At 56.3% G+C, this 19,534-nt stretch overlaps 1 protein-coding gene across 3 annotated transcripts; it reads left to right on the top strand.

The window, feature by feature from the left end:
- Positions 1 to 191: 191 nt before the first annotated feature.
- LOC105485834 (hydroxyacylglutathione hydrolase) lies at positions 192 to 17,023 on the top strand. Of its 3 annotated transcripts, XM_024794082.2 has the most exons (10): positions 192 to 452; positions 562 to 657; positions 4,096 to 4,268; positions 4,764 to 4,828; positions 7,010 to 7,127; positions 7,795 to 7,903; positions 8,971 to 9,074; positions 9,249 to 9,350; positions 16,238 to 16,317; positions 16,697 to 17,023. In XM_024794082.2, exons 3-10 carry the CDS (start codon positions 4,164 to 4,166, stop codon positions 16,794 to 16,796), a joined length of 783 nt encoding a protein of 260 aa, XP_024649850.2. In that variant the 5' UTR covers positions 192 to 452; positions 562 to 657; positions 4,096 to 4,163; the 3' UTR covers positions 16,797 to 17,023. The 3 variants fall into 3 exon arrangements, with proteins under 3 accessions (XP_024649850.2, XP_011746670.2, XP_024649849.1); XM_011748368.3 differs by lacking the exon at positions 562 to 657; XM_024794081.2 differs by lacking the exons at positions 562 to 657; positions 16,238 to 16,317; positions 16,697 to 17,023 and adding an exon at positions 10,664 to 10,940.
- The last annotated feature ends 2,511 nt before the right edge of the window (positions 17,024 to 19,534 follow it).

The following is a 19,534-nucleotide window of genomic DNA, read 5'->3' as shown; positions in this document are numbered from 1 at the left end:
CAACTGCCTCGGAACGCTGTCCCTGCAGCGACGGCTCGTTCCACCTCGCGATCTGCCGGGTGCCCGGGCGGCGTGGCGCTCGGCCACCAGGGAGCCGCTTCGCGGTGCCAAAAAAGAGGCGGAGGCTCGCGGCACAACTCTCCTGGCGCATCTCTCGGGCCGCCGCCCCCGCTCCCAGGCCCGTCTACCGGCCCCTGGCAGTCGGGGCTCGTGGAGGAAACTAGTTGAGCGCGAGCGCGTTGATTGGCTGGCGGACGGTGCGAGGCGGATACTGATTGGCTGAGGGCAGCCCGAGGGGGGCGCTGATTGGCTGAGACGCGTCGACGCCGGTGTTTTGCAGCCCGGAGCCGCCCGGCCGTCCAGCCCGGCTCCGGTCATGGTGCTGGGCCGCGGGCTGCTCGGCTGTCGCAGTCTCGCCGCGTTGGGAGCCGCCTGCGCCCGCCGAGGCCTGGGTGGGTGCGACGGGGCGGTGCGGGTCAGGGGACGCGGGCCTGGCGGGGCGGGCAGCGGGCGGCGCCGGGCCGTCGGTTGGCGGCCGCTGACGCGGTTTCTGTTGCGCAGGTGCCTGAGGCCGCGCTGCCCGGCTCGAGTGGAGGCGGCGCAGGCGCTGAGGCGGGCACGGAGCGGGCGCGGGGCCGCGGGTGCGGAAAGCGCTAGGTAAGCAGGGCCAGGCCTGCGTCCGCCGCGGCCTCCACGCTCGGGCTGGGCCGGCCGTGCCTCTGACGCCTCCAGGGCATCGCGTCCTGCCCGGGCCGGCGCCGAGGAGAGCCTGGGGCGCGGCTGTGAGGCGCAGCGGGCAGGGCCCCGGGACGCCTGGCCCACCCCGCACCTGCTGCCCGGCTGCAACGACCGCGCTCTCGCGGCGCCGCCTGCGGTGGTGGAGCTGCCCGCCCGGCGCCGGAGCCTCCCTGTCTGGGGACCCGGCGTGTCATTCGCCCGAGGTGGTCGCGAGGCCGGCCAGGCCAGCGCCCCGGGCGGGTGCGCAGCGCAGGGCACTGGGCGGGCGGAGGCGCAGGCAGGGAGGCATCCCTGGCGGTTTCCAGATCTCCCCAAAATCTGTCAAGGCTCTGCAGGGGGTAAAATGTCCCCATTGGTAAGGAACGGACATGGATTTAGAGGTCCTCAGAATAACAGTTTTAGGGACATTAGGGACATTCATAAGGGCCCAGGCAGAGAGTTCCAGCGGGACTGTGTGCATCCGCAGGGCGTGCCTGCCTCATTCTAAGGGAGCCCCCAGCCCCCGTATTTAGTGCCGCCCAGTTCAAGGGAAGCAAGATGCTGTGAAACTTCCTGATTTAAGAAAGAAGTGCAGTGACGCACGCCTGTCATCCCAGCAGTTTGGGAAGCCAAGGCGGGAGGATCCCTTGAGTCCAGGAGTTCCAGACCAGCCTGTCAACATGTTGAGACCTCATCTCTATAAAAACTAAACAAAATCAGCCGGGCGTGGTGACACACAACCGTAGTCTCAGTCACTTTGGTGGCTGAGGTGGGAGGATCGCTTGAGTCCAGGAGGTCGAGGCTGCAGTGACCCGTGATCGCACTACTGCACTGTAGCCTAGGCGACAGAGTGAGACCATATCTCAAAAAAAAAAAAAAAAAAAAATTTTTTTTCTGTGGGCCAAACCAAACATTTCTGGACTTGGCCCAGGCCCCAAGCTGCAGGTCCTTGGCCTGTTTGTACAAAGTATTACAGTTACAAAACAGCGAGCCGGGAACATTTTCCAGGCAGTGTTGGGCTGAGTGATAGGGAAAGGGAATAAGGTTTCTGCTGGTGCTGGCACCAGCTGCGTCTTTCCTCAGAAATAAAGGCACCTCCATGGGTTGTTAGCTTCTTTAGGAGGCTGTGATGGTCCCCATGGGAGGCTGAGCACCAGTTGTGAGGCAGTGCAGTGGCCAATCTTGGCTCACTGCAACCTCTGCCTCCCACGCTCAAGCAAGTCTCCTGCCTCAGCCTCCTGAGTAGCTGGGACTACAGGCACTCGCCAATACGCCCGACTAATTTTTGTATTTGAGTAGAGATGGGGTTTCACCATGTTGGCCAGGCTGGTCTCTAACTCCTGACCTCAAGTGATTCACCTGCCTCAGCCTCCCAAAATGCTAGGATGACAGGCATGGCCACTGCACATGGGTAATATTTTTGTTTGTAATGTTCTGCTAGTATCAATGGAGCTCCTTTCCAGGAGGATGCCTTGGCACTCAGGGAATCCTGTCGCAGCCCTTCTGTACCCCACTTGCCGCCCCCAGCACCCACACTGCTTGGTGTGCTCTTTGGGCTGGGGTGGTACTGAGGCTAAGGGGAAGGGGAATATCGCAGGAAGCTGCTCATATAGAAATCTCAGTATATTGTACCTGAGGAGAATGATCTGGAAAATGCCCAGCTGATTGTCAGACGGGTGATAGGATATCCTTGAACAGTGAAACTATAGTTTGGGCAGTTTCTCTGGCTGTGGAAATAAGGTCGGATTCCCCATTTAGATGGGCCCTGGAGACGTGTGTGTCTGTCAGTTGGAGGGTGCTGCCCATTTCTGGATCCCTTTTGGGAGAAGCCCCTGCCCTGGCACCTATCCCAGGATTGCACTGTCCCCTGCCACCTTCTGTGGTTTCTGCCCCCTGTAGAGTGGAACTGAAGGTATTGTCGAGGCCCCCATGTATTTTTAGATTTAGTAGGAGTTTCATTGCTGAAAATACTTTTGCGTTGGTCAACTGGGTGGTAGATGCTTTTGTCCCTTGGCCACCCACTCCTCCCACCTCCTGGGCCCCTGTGGCAGAGTCCTTTGGGTCAGTTGGATGGTGGTTTTGTGTCTTCCACAGTTGAATCTGGCGCAGTTGTGGCCGGCTTTCCATCTCAAAGGAACTGCTGATTCTTGTGCACATCTCACATTCGTGCCATTCAAGAGCAAGTATTGGTTTTTTCTGAGACAGAGTCTCACTCTGTCGCCCAGGCTGGATTACAGTGGGGCAAGCTTGGCTCACTGCAACTTCCACCTCCCAGGTTCAAGCGATTCTCCTGCCTCAGCCTGCTGTCAAGTATTGGTTCTTTCTGGCTAGAGGCTGAGAAGGGCTGTAACTGCATGGAATGCAGGCTCGCTTAATCAGTGGTGGCAACACAGCTTGCTGGAGGGCAGATGGCCAGGCTGGGGCACCCCCAGTCTGCGTTCCCTTCTTCATGTTCTGTCCGAGTCCGGGGTGTGAATACCCCAGAACTAGCAGCAGTTTGCCTCACAGTCACAAGCTGGCCATCCTGTCCTTTTAGAGTTCTCAAAAAAGAAGAGATCATAAGTCTGAAACAGTTGATTTCCATGAATGTGAGCATGAGTCAGTTCCTATGTTTTCCTTAGGGATATATGAAGATACTCGTTTTGGTTCTTTTTTTTGTTTGTTTTTCTTTCTCTTTTTTTTTTTTTTTTTTTTTTTTATTAACAGGTTCTTGTCTTGTCACCCAGGCTGGAGTGCAGTGGCACAGTCATAGGTCACTGCAGCTTCAAACTGCCGGGCTTAAGCCTCTGGAGTAGCTGGGACTACAGGCACACACCACCAGGCCTGGCTAATTTTTAAATTTGTAGAGACAAGGTCTTGCTATGTTGCCCAGGCTGGTTTCAAACTCCTGCCCTCAAGCAGTCCTCCCACCTCAATCTCTTAAAGCGCTGGGATTCCCGGCAAGAACCACTGTATCGGCCAGGCATGGTGGCTCACGCCTGTAATCCCAACACTTTGGGAGGCCGAGGCAGGCGGATCATGAGGTCAGGAGATCGAGACCATCCTGGCTAACACGGTGAAACCCCCTCTCTGCTAAAAATACAAAAAATTATCCAGGCGTGGTGGCGGCGCCTGTAGTCCCAGCTACTCAGGAGGCTGAGGCAGGAGAATGGCGTGAACCCGGGAGGCACAGCTTGCAGTGAGCCGAAACCGCGCCACTGCACTCCAGCCTGGGCAACAGAGTGAGACTCCGTCTCAAAAAAAAAAAAGAACCACCGTACCTGGCCAGGATATTCCCTTTCAAAGGAACCTAGAAAGGCTGGGAAGCCCTGCATTTTGTGCGTCCTGTCGTGGAGGGCCTGGCGTGGACACCCGCTGAGTTGTGCTCTGTGTCTGCAGGTCCAGCCCTGCTGGGAGTTCTCCACCACACAGATTTGCGGAAGAATCTGACCGTGGACGAGGGCACCATGAAGGTGGAGGTGCTCCCTGCCCTGACCGACAACTACATGTACCTGGTCATCGATGATGAGACCAAGGAGGCTGCCATCGTGGACCCGGTGCAGCCCCAGAAGGTGCGCATGGCTGTGCCCAGCTCTCTCTGCCCTCATCATCCAGCTCGGAGTTCTCACCCCCGATGGGTTTCCTAACCGCAGTGTCCTTGCAATTTTGCCTAAGCTAAATGGAAATTAGTCGCCAGCCACTCTGTTACAGGGCCCCACAAAGCGTGGAGGCAAGAGGCAGTGACAGAAAACGCTGTGCCGTAAAATTCCGGGCACTTGGCTCTTCTTGGAGGCTTTCTGCCCCTGCATGCTACCTCTGGGGGTGGTGCCCTCAGAGCTAGAGGGGCTTGGGGCAGTCGTAGGTAGTTGCAAGAGTCAGGCTGAGCAGGAAGGAGAAGGTGCTTTTCACTGGCTCTGCTGGAGCAGGGCAAGCTGGCAGGGTCAGGACAGGCCATGTCAGCGGCCCCTCCTGGCATGTCCTGGGTTCCGCTGGGCACCCTACTGTGTAGGCCGGCAAGCCAGGCCTGGGAGTGTGATGGGCCTTTGTCCTGCCTGGGGTCACTGCAGGTCGTGGACGCGGCGAGAAAGCATGGGGTGAAACTGACCACAGTGCTCACCACCCACCACCACTGGTAAGTGCTGGCGCCACAGGGGCCTGCGTCTCACCTAGGGGTGCGGGACCCGGCTCACTTCTCGCCCTGGTGGGTTTAGGGACATCGAGACCTGTCTCCCCCCATGTCTCTGTCTGCTGTGTGAGGATAGGCCCCCAGCAGACTTCTGAGAAAGACCCGGGGCTCACCGTCGCCCCCAAGGGGCGAGTCTGGTGCTGCAGTGACTCTGAGGCCCCGAGGCCTGCAGGGTGAGGGGAGAAGGCTGCAGCCTTACCCTCAGGCCCCACCCCCCTGCTCTCTCCTGGGCCACGCGGGCTTGTGCCCTGGCACGTTGGCCTCAATGTTGGGGAGGAAATGACTTTACAGGTGAGTTTTATTTAAAAAAACAAAAAACAAAAAAACAAGCAGCCGGCCGGGCACAGTGGCTTATGCCTATAATCCCAGCATTTTGGTAGGCTGAGGTGGGTGGGTCACGAGGTCAGGACCAGCCTGGCCAACATGGTGAAACCCAGTCTCTACTGAAAATACAAAAATTACCTGGGCGTGGTGGCAGGAGCCTGTAATCTCAGCTATTCGGGAGGCTGAAGCAGGAGAATCACTTGAATCCCGGAGGTGGAGGTTGCATGAGATGAGACTGTGGCATTGCACTCCAGCCTGGGTGACAGAGCGAGACTCCATCTCAAAAAAACAAAAGACTAGCAGCCATATCTGGAGAGGTTGGGTTTTTTAAAATCCTTGAAAATAGATGAATAAAGCGCTGTGTCTGGGTTCTAGGGCTGGCATTGCCTGCTCAAGGCCCTTGTTCGGCTTTTGGAAATTTCTGAGGCTCTTCAAAGCTAGAAAAAAATGTTTATTTGGCTATTTCTTCTTTTTGCCAAGCAAGCACCTGAGGGCAGCCGGCACCTTTCTCCTGAGCCGGGACCCGTCTGGCACTGCTTTAGGGCCTCTGAACTGTGGCTTCCCCAGCCTCTGTGTCGGGGTGAAATGAAGCCTTTTGTCCTCTTCTTGGTGGTGGGAGCGCTTGGCCAGGGTTTGATGGAAGCGTCACGGTTCACACACAGTCAGACTCAGGCCTGGAGAGTCTCAGGCTCTGTGAGTCGGGCCTCACAAGCCTCTGCGGGGTCATCAGAGGTGTCCATGCAGGGACCTGGGCTCGAGGGGCGGTGCTGGCAGCCTCCCTGGCCCTTGTCCTGTGTGGCTGAGCTGCTGTCTGTCAGCACATTCACCTGCCTGTCGTGTGAGGCCCCTGCTGCCACCATGCCTCCTCCAGGGAACCCTGGTGGTGGCCTCCGTGTGGCTGCCTGACGCATCACAGCTTGTTGCAGCTCCCTGCCTCTCCTGGCCTCGCTGCAGACGTTTCTTTCTAACACTGTGGTGCTTTTTAGTTCCCGGCCCCTCAGACGTTCATGCCGGCATGGGCAAGTCCTAAACCAGGCGCTAGCTTCAGCGGAGTGGGGTTTGCTCACTGGTGGAGGGTGGTGATGGGCAGACCGAGGCCTGTGTGCTGTGCCCTCCTGAAGGGTGGGAGGGGCAGAGGGCTGCAGCCACCACTCCACCCTGTTATCTTGGGGCCCAGTGGTGCCAAGGCGGGTGGTTTCTGGTGTGGTCGCTGGAGTTTTCATGGGAGGCACGTGAAGGAGTCTGTGATGTCATGTGAGGCCCGGGAAGGGCTCCTGCGACCGCCCCTGTCTGAAATGCAGGTCAGGCAGGTTCCCCTGGGCAAACCCGGGCGCGCAGGAGGCACCTCCACCTGCTGCGCATCAGAAGGCCTGGAGCTGGCCCAGGCTGGCCTCCTCTGCAGACAGACTGCCTCGGGCCAGCTGCTCATCCCAGACGCACCCCAGGTGATTCCCATGCTGAACAGTTTGATCTTCTGCCAGAGTTTCGGGTCACAAACTGGGCAGCACATCAGGATCAGCTGGGGGCTTTCAAAACTAAAAAACCCCACCCCCAGGCGCTCCCCAGACCCACTGCACCAGGACGTGGGGGTGGAACCAGGTGGTGCTTTGTAAAGACGTCCAGGTGATAACCCCAGGCCCCCACGCCCGGAACCCAGGCCACAGGATCATGCAGGTGTCTGTGATTTGCTTCCTTGGCTTCCTTTGTGTGTGCATAATAAGCGTCCCGTTTGACCAGGGTTTAAAAGCAGCAGGCAGCCCCCTCAGCTCAGCAGGCAGCCCAGGTCTCCCATTTGACTTCCAGGGACCATGCTGGCGGGAATGAGAAACTGGTCAAGCTGCAGTCGGGACTGAAGGTGTACGGGGGTGACGACCGTATCGGGGCCCTGACGCACAAAATCACTCACCTGTCCACACTGCAGGTAAGGAGTGAGCCCTGGAGGTGCCCCAGCGTGGCCCTGCCAGGAGCAGTGGGGGCCTCCCTGCGTCCTCTCTGCTCCCTAACCCGGTGACCCGGGAGTGCTCCCAGTGGTCCTCTGCGGTAGCATGGACGGTCTTCTCTGTCTAGGCACAAGGACAGGAGTGTGCAAAACCCGGCCGTGTGCGGGGCTGTGAAGCAGGGCTCCGAGACCCTGGGGCGTGGGCCACGTGGGCGGGGTCCCGGTTCGAGAGCTCAGCGCACAGGCGGGAGGCCGCTGTGAGGGGGTCTTCAGCCTTTTTGAAGGTGTGAACATTTTTGAAGTAAAGAATTGGGGCAGATGGGGACAGAGGAAAACAAAAGTTCATGTGTGGGAAGGAAAGCCGTCTTTCCTAGCCAGATGCCCTGCATGGATTCGGCCCAGTTTTGAAGGAGAAAACAAGCCCCTTGGTGTTTTACATGCAAGCGCTCTTGTTCCAGGGTGGCCCCGCACTTGGGGCGCGCCCATGGAGTGAGTCCCCCAGTCCCGTGGCGGGGAGCGCCCGCCTGACCTTCACAGGCATTTCCCTCGGAGCTGAGCAGGCCCCGTAAGGCCCAGGCTGCGCGCCGTGACCCCGGGTGACGCTCTCCAGGGTGTTTGGGAGCACATGCGGTCACTTGCTTTGTTTAAGGTGGGGTCTCTCAACGTCAAGTGCCTGGCGACACCATGCCACACTTCAGGACACGTCTGTTACTTCGTGAGCAGGCCCGGTGGCTCGGAGCCCCCTGCTGTGTTCACAGGTGCGTGTCTGGGTGTGGGGGGCGGTGGTTCTTTGTGAAGACCCTGTGTCTCCTGCCAGACAGGCTCACGGGGCAGCTTCATGGCCTTCTCCTGCACCGCTGTGAGGACCCGGGGTGGGTGCTGGGAGCCTTGTGGTGGGACTGGCTGTTTCCTCCGACGGGTTTGGATTGTGGTCTGGAAGGAAGTTACGCCTGCTGCAAGGGCTGTGCTGGCGGAGACTGCTGGACAGCTGGGGTCCTGGCGGATCCCACAGGAAAGGAGTCAGTTTCTTCTGGCAGGGCGAGAGGTGGCTCAGCCCTGGGGCCGTGTTCTCGATGCTGTAGTGTGGACTCGGGGACCTGTGCCAGTCTAGGGGCCCTGCCTGCCTCCCAGGGTTGTTGCAGACCCGTGGAGGCACCTCTGGAGGTCATATGGCCAGGGGACGGCCCCACTGTAGGCTGGGCCCTTCATGGCTGCGACCTTCAAGGCGGTGTGGAGGCTGCTGGGGGCGGGGGCTGCCTCCCATGCTTGTTACTGTCGTCTGGTCCCGACTGGCCTCACAGTGCGGGGTTTCACCCGGTGACTCGATGTGGGCCTTGCATGACCGGGAGGCATCCTGGTGGCCCAGAGCCACACTCGGGCCGTATCCCCCGCCGTGGGTGAGAGGTGGTTCCGGTCAGCTCAGCCATGGTGGTGAGACCTTGGTCACGGGGTGGCTCTGGCTGCTGGGGCCAAGGGAAGACGGGAGCCGGGCATGGGCCTGAGAGAGGCTGCTGGGTGTTCGGGGAGAGAGCTGGGTTTGGGAGGGTCTCAGAGCCACAGTTGGTGGGACTGGGGGCTGGGAGGGAGGAGTGACTGGGTTTTGGGTCTGCACGACCAGTCGCGTGGTTGGCACTGTCAGCTGAGACTTGGAAGGAGGTGTGGGAGCCAGAATGCAGGGTGCTGAGTCTGGGCAGCCGTGGCTGGAGGGCAGCCAGGGTTTGGGGCCTGGGCCTTGCTGGTGAGTGTCACCCTGCTTCTGGCCCCCTCCTGAGTCCCAGCCACCAGCCTCGAGTGGTCCCCACCTTATGGCTGTCCTTGTTTCCAGGTGATACCTTGTTTGTGGCTGGCTGCGGGAAGTTCTATGAAGGGACTGCGGATGAGATGTGTAAAGCTCTGCTGGAGGTCTTGGGCCGGCTGCCCCCAGACACAGTAGGCAGTGCCTCCCTGTGGGCCGGGGTTTGGAGGGTCTCACCCAGGGCGGGCCTGCTCTCCCTTCTGGCACCCACTCACTGGACACCCCCCCGGGAGGGTCCAGGTCCCGTCCCTGAGGACTTCCACGGATGGTAACAGCCTTGTGAGCTCAACTGTCACCTGTTTCCTCAGAGAGTCTATTGTGGCCATGAGTACACCATCAACAACCTCAAGTTTGCGCGCCACGTGGAGCCTGGCAATGCCGCCATCCAGGAGAAGCTGGCCTGGGCCAAGGTGAGTGGGGCCGTCACTGTGCAGTGCTTTCCTGTGGGCTGCTCAGGGCTACTGTGCACGGCGGGGTCGCCAGAGTGGGTAGACAGCCACCCCTCCGAGCCCAGAGAGCAGGCCTGGGACTCAGGCCAGTGTGGCCCAGCTCGCCCTGCATGGCCAACCCAGGGTTCCGTTGAGATCCCTCTGCCTCAGACGCTGCATGTCTAACACGTGCCCGGCCTGTTCCCATATTCTGAGCAGTGGGGTCAGGCTGGCACCACGTGGCTCTGCTGGCTCTCCAGGCTACAGAACGTGGCTCTGTGTCCAAAGGACTCTCATCTCCGTGATGGCCCCGCGTGAGCCTCCACGGCGTAGCCCAGGCCGCTGGGCCAGGACTGCAGGAGCCGGCGGGGCTCTCCAGGGGTGTTTCCCCGATTCACTGGAAACGCTGTCGGAAGCACACACACCGGGCGTCTCAGGCGTGGCTTCCCTCTGCTGAGTGGAGAGTCGCTGCCTTCAACAGGTTTATTGTTTTAAATAAATCACTTGTTTTTGTTGAGCATCTTTTTCAATGTAGAGTTTTATGTTATTTTATAATTATTCATAAAAATTGAAACTCTAAATCAGAGGAATCATAAATTCTTTTTTTTTTTTTTTTTTTTTTTTTTTTTTTTTTTTGTGACGGAGTCTCCTTCTGTCGCCCAGGCTGGAGTACAGTGGCGTAATCTCGGCTCACTGCAACCTCCACATCCTGGGTTCAAGAAATTCTCCCTGCTGGCCGGGCGTGGTGGCTCACGCCTGTAATCCCAGCACCTTGGGAGGCTGAGGTGGGTGGATCACAAGGTCAGGAGATCGAGACCATCCTGGCCAACATGGTGAAACCGCGTCTCTACTAAAAATGCAAAAAATTAGCTGGACGTGGTGGCGTGTGCCTGTGGTCCCAGCTACTTGGGAGGCTGAGGCAGGAGAATCGCTTGAACCCAGGAGGCAGAGGTGGCAGTGAGCAGAGATCATGCCACTGCACTCCAGACTGGCGACAGAGTGAGACACTGTCTCAAAAAAAAAAGTCTCCCTGCCTCAGCCTCTCGAGTAGCTGAGATTACGGGGCCGCCAGCATGCCCAGCCAACTGTGCTATTTTTAGTAGAGATGGGGTTTTGCCATGTTGGCCAGGCTGGTGTTGAACTCCTGACTTCAGGTGATCCGCCTGCCTCGGCCTCCCAAAGCGTTGGGATTACAGGCGTGAGCCACTGCGCCTGGCCCGTGTGTCTCTTTGGAGTGGGCAGGTTGCAGTTTGAGGAATGTTGATGTGTTTGCACCTGTGCAATCCCCTCCGCAGTCCAGATGTGGAACTTTACCCCAAAGGCTCCTGTGGCGTCCCCGCCAGCTGTTGCTCTGCTCTGACCTCGGGTCACTTTCTAGAGGTTCCCATGAACAGAAGCACATTGTTCTGTCGTCTCTGTGGCATTCTCGGCCCCGCCGATGTTGGTGAGGGTCAGACATGCTCTTTGCCTCTGAGTAGCCCATCGTGTGGAAATGCTATCATTGTTTTATCCATCCGTCTGTTTCCAGTTTTTTGCTATTTGAATAAAGCTGCTATGAACATTTGTGTACAAGTCTTTTTGTGGATATGTTTTTATTGCTCTTGGGTACCTACCTAAGAGTGGAATTGCTGTGTTGTGTGGTTAAATGTATGAACCGTTTTCCCCAATGGTTGTACCGCTCTGCAGTCCACCACCAGCGTGTGAGTTCCAGGGCTCCACACTGTGCCAGCACTGCATTGGGTCGCTGGTCTCTGTAATTTTTGTGATTCTAACTTGCATGTGGTGGTGTCTCACTCCCTTTAAGTTGTATATTTCCCCATGATGAACGGGGTTGACCATCTTTTCATGTGTGTGTTGGCCTTTGGATGCCTTCTTGTTATGTTCAATCTTTTGTCTATTTTAAATATTGGATTCGGCCTGTTGGGTTGCTCTTGTAAGAGTTCCTTATATCATCTGGAAGATACGTATTTAAAAGATGTTTTTCTCTCCCAGCTCATGGCTTGCCTTTTCATTTTCTTAACATTGTCTTTTGGAAAATAGTTTATAGTTTTGGTGAAGTTCAAGTTATTCATTTCTTTCTTTTCTTTCTTGAGACGGAGTTTCACTCTTGTTGCCTAGGCTGGAGTGCAGTGGTGGGATCTCAGCTCACCACAACATCTACCTCCCGGGTTCAAGTGATTCTTCTGGCTCAGCCTTCTGAGTAGCTGGGATTACAGGCGTGCACCACCACGCCCAGCTAATTTTGTATTTTAATAGAGACAGGGTTTCTCCATGTTGATCAGGCTGGACTCCAACGCCCAACCTCAGGTGATCCGCCCACCTTGGGCTCCCGAAATGCTTGGGATTACAGGCGTGAGCCACTGCACCAGCCACTCTTTTATGTTTCTTGTGCCCTAAGAAATCTTTGCGTATCCCTAGCTCACAAAGACTTTCTCCTGTGTTTCTTCCTAGAAGTTTTAAAGTCTTAGCTTTTATATTTACAATTTACAATGTTTCCTTTCAAGATGGTGTTTGTGTGTCGTGCGAGGTGAGGGTAGAGGTTCACCCTCTCGCAGTGTGATCCCGACATGTTTAGCGCCGTCTGTCGAAGGACTGTCCTTTCCTCCCTGGATTGCCTTGGCACCTTTCTAAAGAGAATGGACCCTCTATGCCCGAGTCTGCCTCTGGTCTCTGCTCTGTTTCGTTGGTTTGTATGACTTGCCATGGTGTCCGAGCACAGCATCTTGATGACTCTAGCTCTATGCTGTCTTGACATCAGTAGTGTAAATTCTCCAATGTTCTTTTTCAAAATGGTTTTAGTTGTTTTAAGCCTTTTGCATTTCCATTTTTAGAATCATCTTGTGAGCTTCTACCAAGCTAGCTAGCTTGGCTTTTGATTGGGACTGTTGTGATAACTGATTTGGAGAGAATTGAGATCTTAACATTGTTTCTGTGAGCTTTCCATTTATTAAGGTCTTTCGCTTTTCTCAGCAGTGTTTTGGAATTTGCGTGTTCAAGGTCTTGCATGTGTTATTCAGTGATCGCTAAGCACTTCCAGTCGTGATGATTTGTTGATACTAGTTGGAAACACAGCGGATGCATATTTTAACTTCCTTGGTGTCTTAGTCTGTGTGGTGTTGCTATAAAGGAATACTTGAGGCTGGGTGACTTACGAAAGGAGGTTTAGGTGGCTCATGGCTGTGCAGGCTATAAGCAGCATGGCCTGGGCATCTGCACCTGGCGAGGCCTCAGGCTGCTGCTGCTCATGGCAGAAGGGGAAAGGAGCTGGTGGTGCCAAGCGTGTGGCCAGAGGAAGGAGACAGTGGGGGGCACAAGGTTCTCTTAAACCACCAGTTCCTGTGGGAACCAACAGCAACAACTCACACTTGGAGCAGGGCAGCCACTCACAGGGGACCCCCATCCAAACACCTCCGTTAGTTGGGGATCAGATTTCAGCATGCATTTGGAGGGACGGACATCCCAGCCCCAGGAGAAGGGAGTGGCCAGGCTGGACGGAAGGTGTGTTTGACTTTTAAAGAAACTGCCAAACTCCCCTTCCCTTGGTGCTTGTGGTGGTTGCTTTCCTGCCAGGACGGCGTGGTCCTCCCAGCACGCAGGCAGTGGAGCCAGCGTTTTGGAAGGAGGTGCTGGAGCCCAGTCCCTGGTGAGACACAGCCTCCTGCCGAGCTGCTCCCATTCTGCAGCCTCTGGTTTTCTTAGCGGTATCTTTTGAGCAAACATTTTTAATTTTAATGAAGTCTAATAGATTCTTTTATGGGTCATTCTTTTTTGTCTTCCATCTAAGAAATCTTTGCTTCTCCCAAGGTCAAAAAATTTGCTCCTGTATTTTCTTTTTGGAATTAGTATAGTTTTAAAATTTAGATCAGTATGAATTCCCACCCACCAAATGTCTGCTGGATCTGGAATGATATTCTTGCTTTCATTCCTGATTTTGACAATTTGTACCCTTTTTTTTGTTTTTTGACAGCGTTTTGCTCTTATTGCCCAGGCTGCAGTGCAGGGGCGTGATCTCGGCTCACTGCAACCTCTGCCTCCCAAGTAGCTGGAATTATAGGCATGTGCCACCACGCCTGGGTAATTTTTGTATTTTTAGTAGAGACGGGGTTTCACCATGTTGGCCAGGATGGTCTCAAACTCCTGACCACGTGATCTGCCTGCCTCAGCCTCCCAAAGTGCTGGGATTATAGGCTTGAGCCGCTGTGCCTAGCCTGTGTTTTTTTTTTTAATTGGTTGGGGAGAGACAGTGTTTTGCTCTGCTGCCCAGGCTGGAGTACAGCGGCACAATCGCGGCTCACTGCAACCTCTGCCTCCCGGGTTCAGGTGATTCTCCTGCCTCAGCCTCCTGTAGCTGGGATTACAGGCCTGTGCCATCATGCCTGGTTAATTTTTGCATTTTTGGTAGAGAGGGGGTTTCACCATGTTGCTTAGGCTGGTCTTGAACTTCTGGGCTCAAGTGATCCTCCTGCCTTGGCCTCCCAAAGTGCTGGGATTACAGGCATGAACCACTGCGCCCGGCCTCATTCTTTTTAATAGGTGTAAAATATACTACTACGTGGATGCCACCCGTAAATCATTTTACCAATCCCAATAGGAGGGACGTTGAGTGTTTTCAACTCCTTCTGGACCCTGGAGTCCGAACCCACGAGGTGGAGCTCTTATGAGCTGTGCTGCAGGGACTCACCTTATTTTTTATTTATTTATTTTTTGAGGCAGAGTCTCTCTCTGTCACCCAGGCTGGAGTGCAGTGGCACAATCTCGGCTCACTACTGCAGCCTCTGCCTCCCGGGTTCAAGCGATTCTCCTGCCTCAGCCTCCTGAGTAGCTGGGATCACAAGCATGCGCCACCATGTCCAGCTAGGTTTTGTATTTTTAGTAGAGACTGGGTTTCACCATGTTGGCCAGACTGGTCTCAAACTCCTGACCTCAGGTGATCCACCTGCCTTGACCTCCCAAAGTGCTGGGATTACAGGTCTGAGCCACTGCACCCGGCCTGTCTTATTTGGGAGACGGCGTCTTGCTCTGCTCCTCAGGCTGGAGTATAGTGGTGTGGTCTCGGCTCACTGCAGCCTCCACCTCCTGGGTTCAAGCGATTCTCCTGCCTCAGCCTCTTGAGTAGCTGGGATTACAGGCACCCACCACCACACCCAACTGATTTTTTGTATTTTAGTAGAGATGGGGTTTCACCATGTTGCCCAGGCTGGTCTCGAACTCCTGACCTCAGGTGATCCACCTGCCTCGGCCTCCCAAAGCGTTAGGATTACAGGTGTGAGCCACCACGCTCATCTGACTGACCTTATTTTTGTCTGTAAATGCTTCATACTTTGTAGGAAAAATAGCGACAACATTAAAACTCGTTTTAATAGGTAACCCAAAAGCTTATGACAATTTGTACTTCCTCTGTTTTTTTTTTTTTTTTTTTTTTTTTTTTGAGACGGAGTCTCGCTCTGTCGCCCAGGCTGGAGTGCAGTGGCCGGATCTCCACTCACTGCAAGCTCCGCCTCCCGGGTTTTCGCCATTCTCCTGCCTCAGCCTCCCGAGTAGCTGGGACTACAGGTGCTCGCCACCTCACCCGGCTAGTTTTTTGTATTTTTTAGTAGAGACGGGGTTTCACTGTGTTCGCCAGGATGGTCTCAATCTCCTGACCTCGTGATCCGCCCGTCTCGGCCTCCCAAAGTGCTGGGATTACAGGCATGAGCCACCGCGCCCGGCCCTGTACTTCCTCTGTTTTAAAGATACCCTTAGAAGTGTTAACTTTTCTTCCCTCATAGGAGGTAGAGGAAGATTTTTTGGGATTGAGAATGTTGGTGGGAACACAAGGAATATTATAAAACATTCTCAGATTGTTTTCACCAGAAGGGAAGAACGGATTAGGGAGAAACCATCTCGGCATCTGTCAGACCCCCGCTCGGTGCGCCTCCACCCGCTGAAGGGTCACTCATTGACACCACTGCCCACAGCAGCTGGGGACCCTCGGGAGTGAGGCTGCGGTGGTCTTGAGCCTGTGCGTGGGCGCCGGCAGCTTCTGTCAGAGCTCTGCCCTGAGGCCCTCCTCGTGCGGCTGTGGTAGAAGGGCCAGAGCTGTGTGGAGACCGCTGTTAGGCCCCGTGGTTGGGTTTGCATTCTCTTCCCCCGGCCTCCACCCATCTGCCTGGTCAGTGTTGTCAGAAGGGAGAGCATCTCCATCGCGAGTGGAGGTGACCAGCTGCCTGCCTGCGGGGACTCAGGTAACCTCCCCTGCTGCGGGTTCCCGTGTTCCTCCTCCCTGTGCTCGCTGTGAGGGTGCAGCTGTGGTGGTTTCTTTTCTGTGTCTGCTGCATTGTTACCTCCGTAACGTGAAATGTAAACCCCGTGAATGAAAAGGAAGCTCTGTCCATGTGCTCTCCAGGACGGCGCGGGAAGATGGATGTGCGGCTCATCCCGGACATTGGCTTCTCTTCCCTCTTCCACACGCACAGACCCTCTGGCCTCTGCTCACCTTCCTTCTCAGCCTTTGTCAGTCCAGCGGTGTCCTAAGGTTACCAGGTGTTCTGAGCATCTTTTTTGAGACTTGAGGTCACCGTCACCCAGGCTGGAGGGCAGTAGCACAGTCTTGGCTCACTGTAGCCTCGACCTGTGCTCAAGGGATCCTCCCACCTCAGCCCCCCGAGAAGCTGGGACCACAGGTGCCCGCCACCATGCCTGGCTAGTTTTTTGTATTTTTAGTAGACACGGGGTCTCGCCATGTTGTCCAGGCTGGTCTCAAACTCCAGGGCTCAAGTGATCCATCTGCCTTAGCCTCCCAAAGTGCTGGGATCACAGGCGTGAGCCCCCATGACCGGTCTGCCATCGTTTAAAGTTCCTGTGATTAAAGTGGCGTGTTTCTCTTGCAGGAGAAGTACAGCATCGGGGAGCCCACAGTGCCATCCACCCTGGCAGAGGAGTTCACCTACAACCCCTTCATGAGAGTGAGGTGAGGGCCCAGGGCAGGTGGAGGGCGCAGGCCCCTCCCCTCTGGCAGTCCCACTCCTACACACACAGTGGGGTGCATCTGAGACCCCAGATGGCTGAGGCTGCCCTGGGGAGCTGTAGCAGGTGCAGCCGCAGAGCCCCACCACTCTTCTTGAGCGGGGTCCGGCCTTTCCTGGCGCCTTGGCCAGGGCGTGAGTCCTTCTGGACCCTGGAGTTCAGAACCTGTCGGGGGGAGTGGCTGCTGCCTCGCCGCCCTCTGTGTCTTCCCAGGGCTGGGCTACAGCCAGCACGAGTCACCTTCCTCTGCAGTGGCCCTGGCTGCTGAGGTGGGCGGTGGGCATGGCTCTGCACAGCCTGCAGCCCGGTGCCGGCCTCCGCAGGGAGAAGACGGTGCAGCAGCACGCGCGTGAGACGGACCCAGTGACCACCATGAGGGCCGTGCGCAAGGAGAAGGACGAGTTCAAGATGCCCCGGGACTGAGGCTGCCCTGCACCTTCAGAGCCTTTGGTCAAGATGCCCCAGGACTGAGGCCGCCCTGCACCTTCAGAGCATTTGAGGATGAGGCTCTTTTAGGTAACTGGCTTTCCTGCTGGTCGCGCAAGAAATTCAGTCTTGATTTAACCTTAATTTCACAGCCCTTGGCTTGTGTTATTGGATGTTCTAATGCATATTTATAAGAGAAGTTTAAAAAGTATTTATTCCCATAACTCACACTTGTAGACTGTTTTCTTCTGGCCTTTAGGCCTCCCCTCATCCCCTCGGGCCTTCTTCCTCTTCTTCCTCCTCCCCCGTGAGCCACTGCAGTCCCCCCACCCATGCTTCAGGTCAGGACCCCGGGGGCGGGGTGCTCTCTCCCTGGGTTTCCTGGCTCTGGAGGAGAGAGGATACCTGGGGTGCCCTGGGTTCTTCCTCCTTCCCTTTGCCACCAGCACCCCACCCCAGAGGAATCGACACCTTTCTGGCTCCCAGGTCACCGTCACAATCCGCGTTGACATGGGATGAGTGGGCTCGGGCCCTTCGAGAGCAAAACCCCATCCCACCGGGGCCATGGGCTCTCCAGCACTGCTGCTGTCCTGGGCTGGGGAAGGCGGCTCGGTGTTTGTGCCTGAAGCAGGCGGGGGCTCCTCACCAAGTTTCCTGCCCATGCTCGGGGGCTCTGGCTCAGCTGGAGTGGCCGCTGTGGCCGTGCCTGTGCTGTCTCCTGTCCCAAGCTCCCAGCATGGGGGTGGCTGGGGCTGCAGGAAAGCGTGCCCCAGCTGCCCAGAGCCTCCGCCTCTTGGCAACGTGCCACTGGCACCACGCTCATTCCCATGCCCCATCCCACCCTTGTCCCTTCAAAGGCTGTCCTCACAGGTCTTCCTGGGGAATCCCGAGGGTTGTGATGGCACACTGCCCCGTGTCACCCCGGGACACGGGGTGGGCGTGGTCTGTGGGCGTGAGCCGGTGCCTTTGCTGTGGCTGGGTGCCGATGCGACTGTCAGACCCACGGCTGCGGTCGGCACCTCTGCAGCCCGTGCCTGTCTGATCTGCTCAGGTCCCCCTGGCAGGGAGAGGTGGCCAGATCCCGCGACCTCCAGGCAGTGCCCTGCTCAGCAGCACCCCCAGCCCCGTCTCTGCTTGGAAAGCACAAACCGCCCTCTGGGGAAGCAGCCACCTGGGGAGTGCTCGGCCTGTGACCCCAGGAGCGCTGGGTGGGTGGCCACATGTCCTGCCCAGGCTCTGCGTGTGCCTCGCGGCAGAGGGTCTACGAGGGAAGGGCAGGAAGAGGCAACCCTTAGGGCTAATCTGAAACTTAAAAAATGTATGAGGGGCCGGGCGCGGTGGCTCAAGCCTGTAATCCCAGCACTTTGGGAGGCCGAGACGGGCGGATCACAAGGTCAGGAGATCGAGACCATCCTGGGTAACACAGTGAAACCCCGTCTTTACTAAAAATACAAAAACTTAGCCGGGTGAGGTGGCGGGCGCCTGTAGTCCCAGCTACTCGGGAGGCTGAGGCAGGAGAATGGCGTGAACCCGGGAGGCGGAGCTTGCAGTGAGCTGAGATCCGGCCACTGCACTCCAGCCTGGGTGACAGAGCGAGACTCCGTCTCAAAAAAAAAAAAAAAAAAAATGTATGAGGGCTGGGCGCGGTAGCTCATGCCTGTAATCCCAGCACTTTGGGAGGCCGAGGTGGGTGGATCACCTGAGGTCAGGAGATCGAGACCACCCTGGTCAACAAGGTGAAACCCCATCTCTACTAAAAATACAAAAAAAAAAATTTAGCCGGGCATGGTGGCGGGCGCTTGTAGTCTCAGCTACTCGGGAGGCTGAGGCAGGAGAACGGCGTGAACCTGGGAGGCAGAGCTTGCAGTGAGCTGAGATTGTGCCACTGCACTCCAGCCTGGGCGACAGAGCAAGACTGTCTCAAAATAAATAAATAAATAAATAAGTTACCTGGGCAGGGTGGTGTGTAGCTGTAGTCCTAGCTACTCAGGAGGCTGAGGCAGGAGGATCGCTTGAGCCTGGGAGTCCAAGGCTGCAGTGAGCCTTGCTTGTGCCACTGCATTCTGGCTTGGAGGACAGGGAGACCCTATCTCAAAGAAATTAATTAATCGCACAGTTGAGTGGCATTTAGTCCATTCACAATGCTGCGCCCACCTCTCGTGTGTTCTGAAACATCTGACTGATTCACTGACTGACCGATTGCCCTGTCAGTGCAGTTGTGAAGGGAGTGGGGCCCACAACCCCTCTGCCACCTGGTCCTGTAGATGGGCTCTTCTGAGTGGAGAGGCAGAGCGGCCCTGGGGACCTAGGAGCAAGCCTGGCCCGAGGCTTGTGGATTGAAGAGGAAGGCTGGCACTGTACTTCCAGACCACACGCATTGCCCATCCCCCCGGAGGGGTCACTGATCTGTTCTCAGACTCACAGACCCCTCTGGGATGCCGCTCAAGCCAGGTGTGTGTGAGGAGACAGGACACAGATTCCTTCTCCTGCTTGCTTCTCCCACTAACCCTACCCCAGTTCAAAGAGTTCGTTCTGTTTGTCAGCAAATATTCTTAGGTGAGAACCTTAAATGCTTCCATTCTGTAACACTGTGCTCATTTGTAAACCAATAAGTAATTTTAACAGCCCTCTGTGGATGCAACAAATGCCTGACATCTGATCTTTTATTTTCTTGAGACAGGAGCTCTGTTGCCCAGGCTGGAGTGCCATGGCATAGTCTCAGCTCACTGCAGCCT

Source organism: Macaca nemestrina, chromosome 18 (assembly GCF_043159975.1).
Source record: "Macaca nemestrina isolate mMacNem1 chromosome 18, mMacNem.hap1, whole genome shotgun sequence".
NCBI lineage: Eukaryota > Metazoa > Chordata > Mammalia > Primates > Cercopithecidae > Macaca > Macaca nemestrina.
Note: the sequence above shows the minus strand (reverse complement) of the source record. Positions and strands in the feature narration are given on the sequence as shown.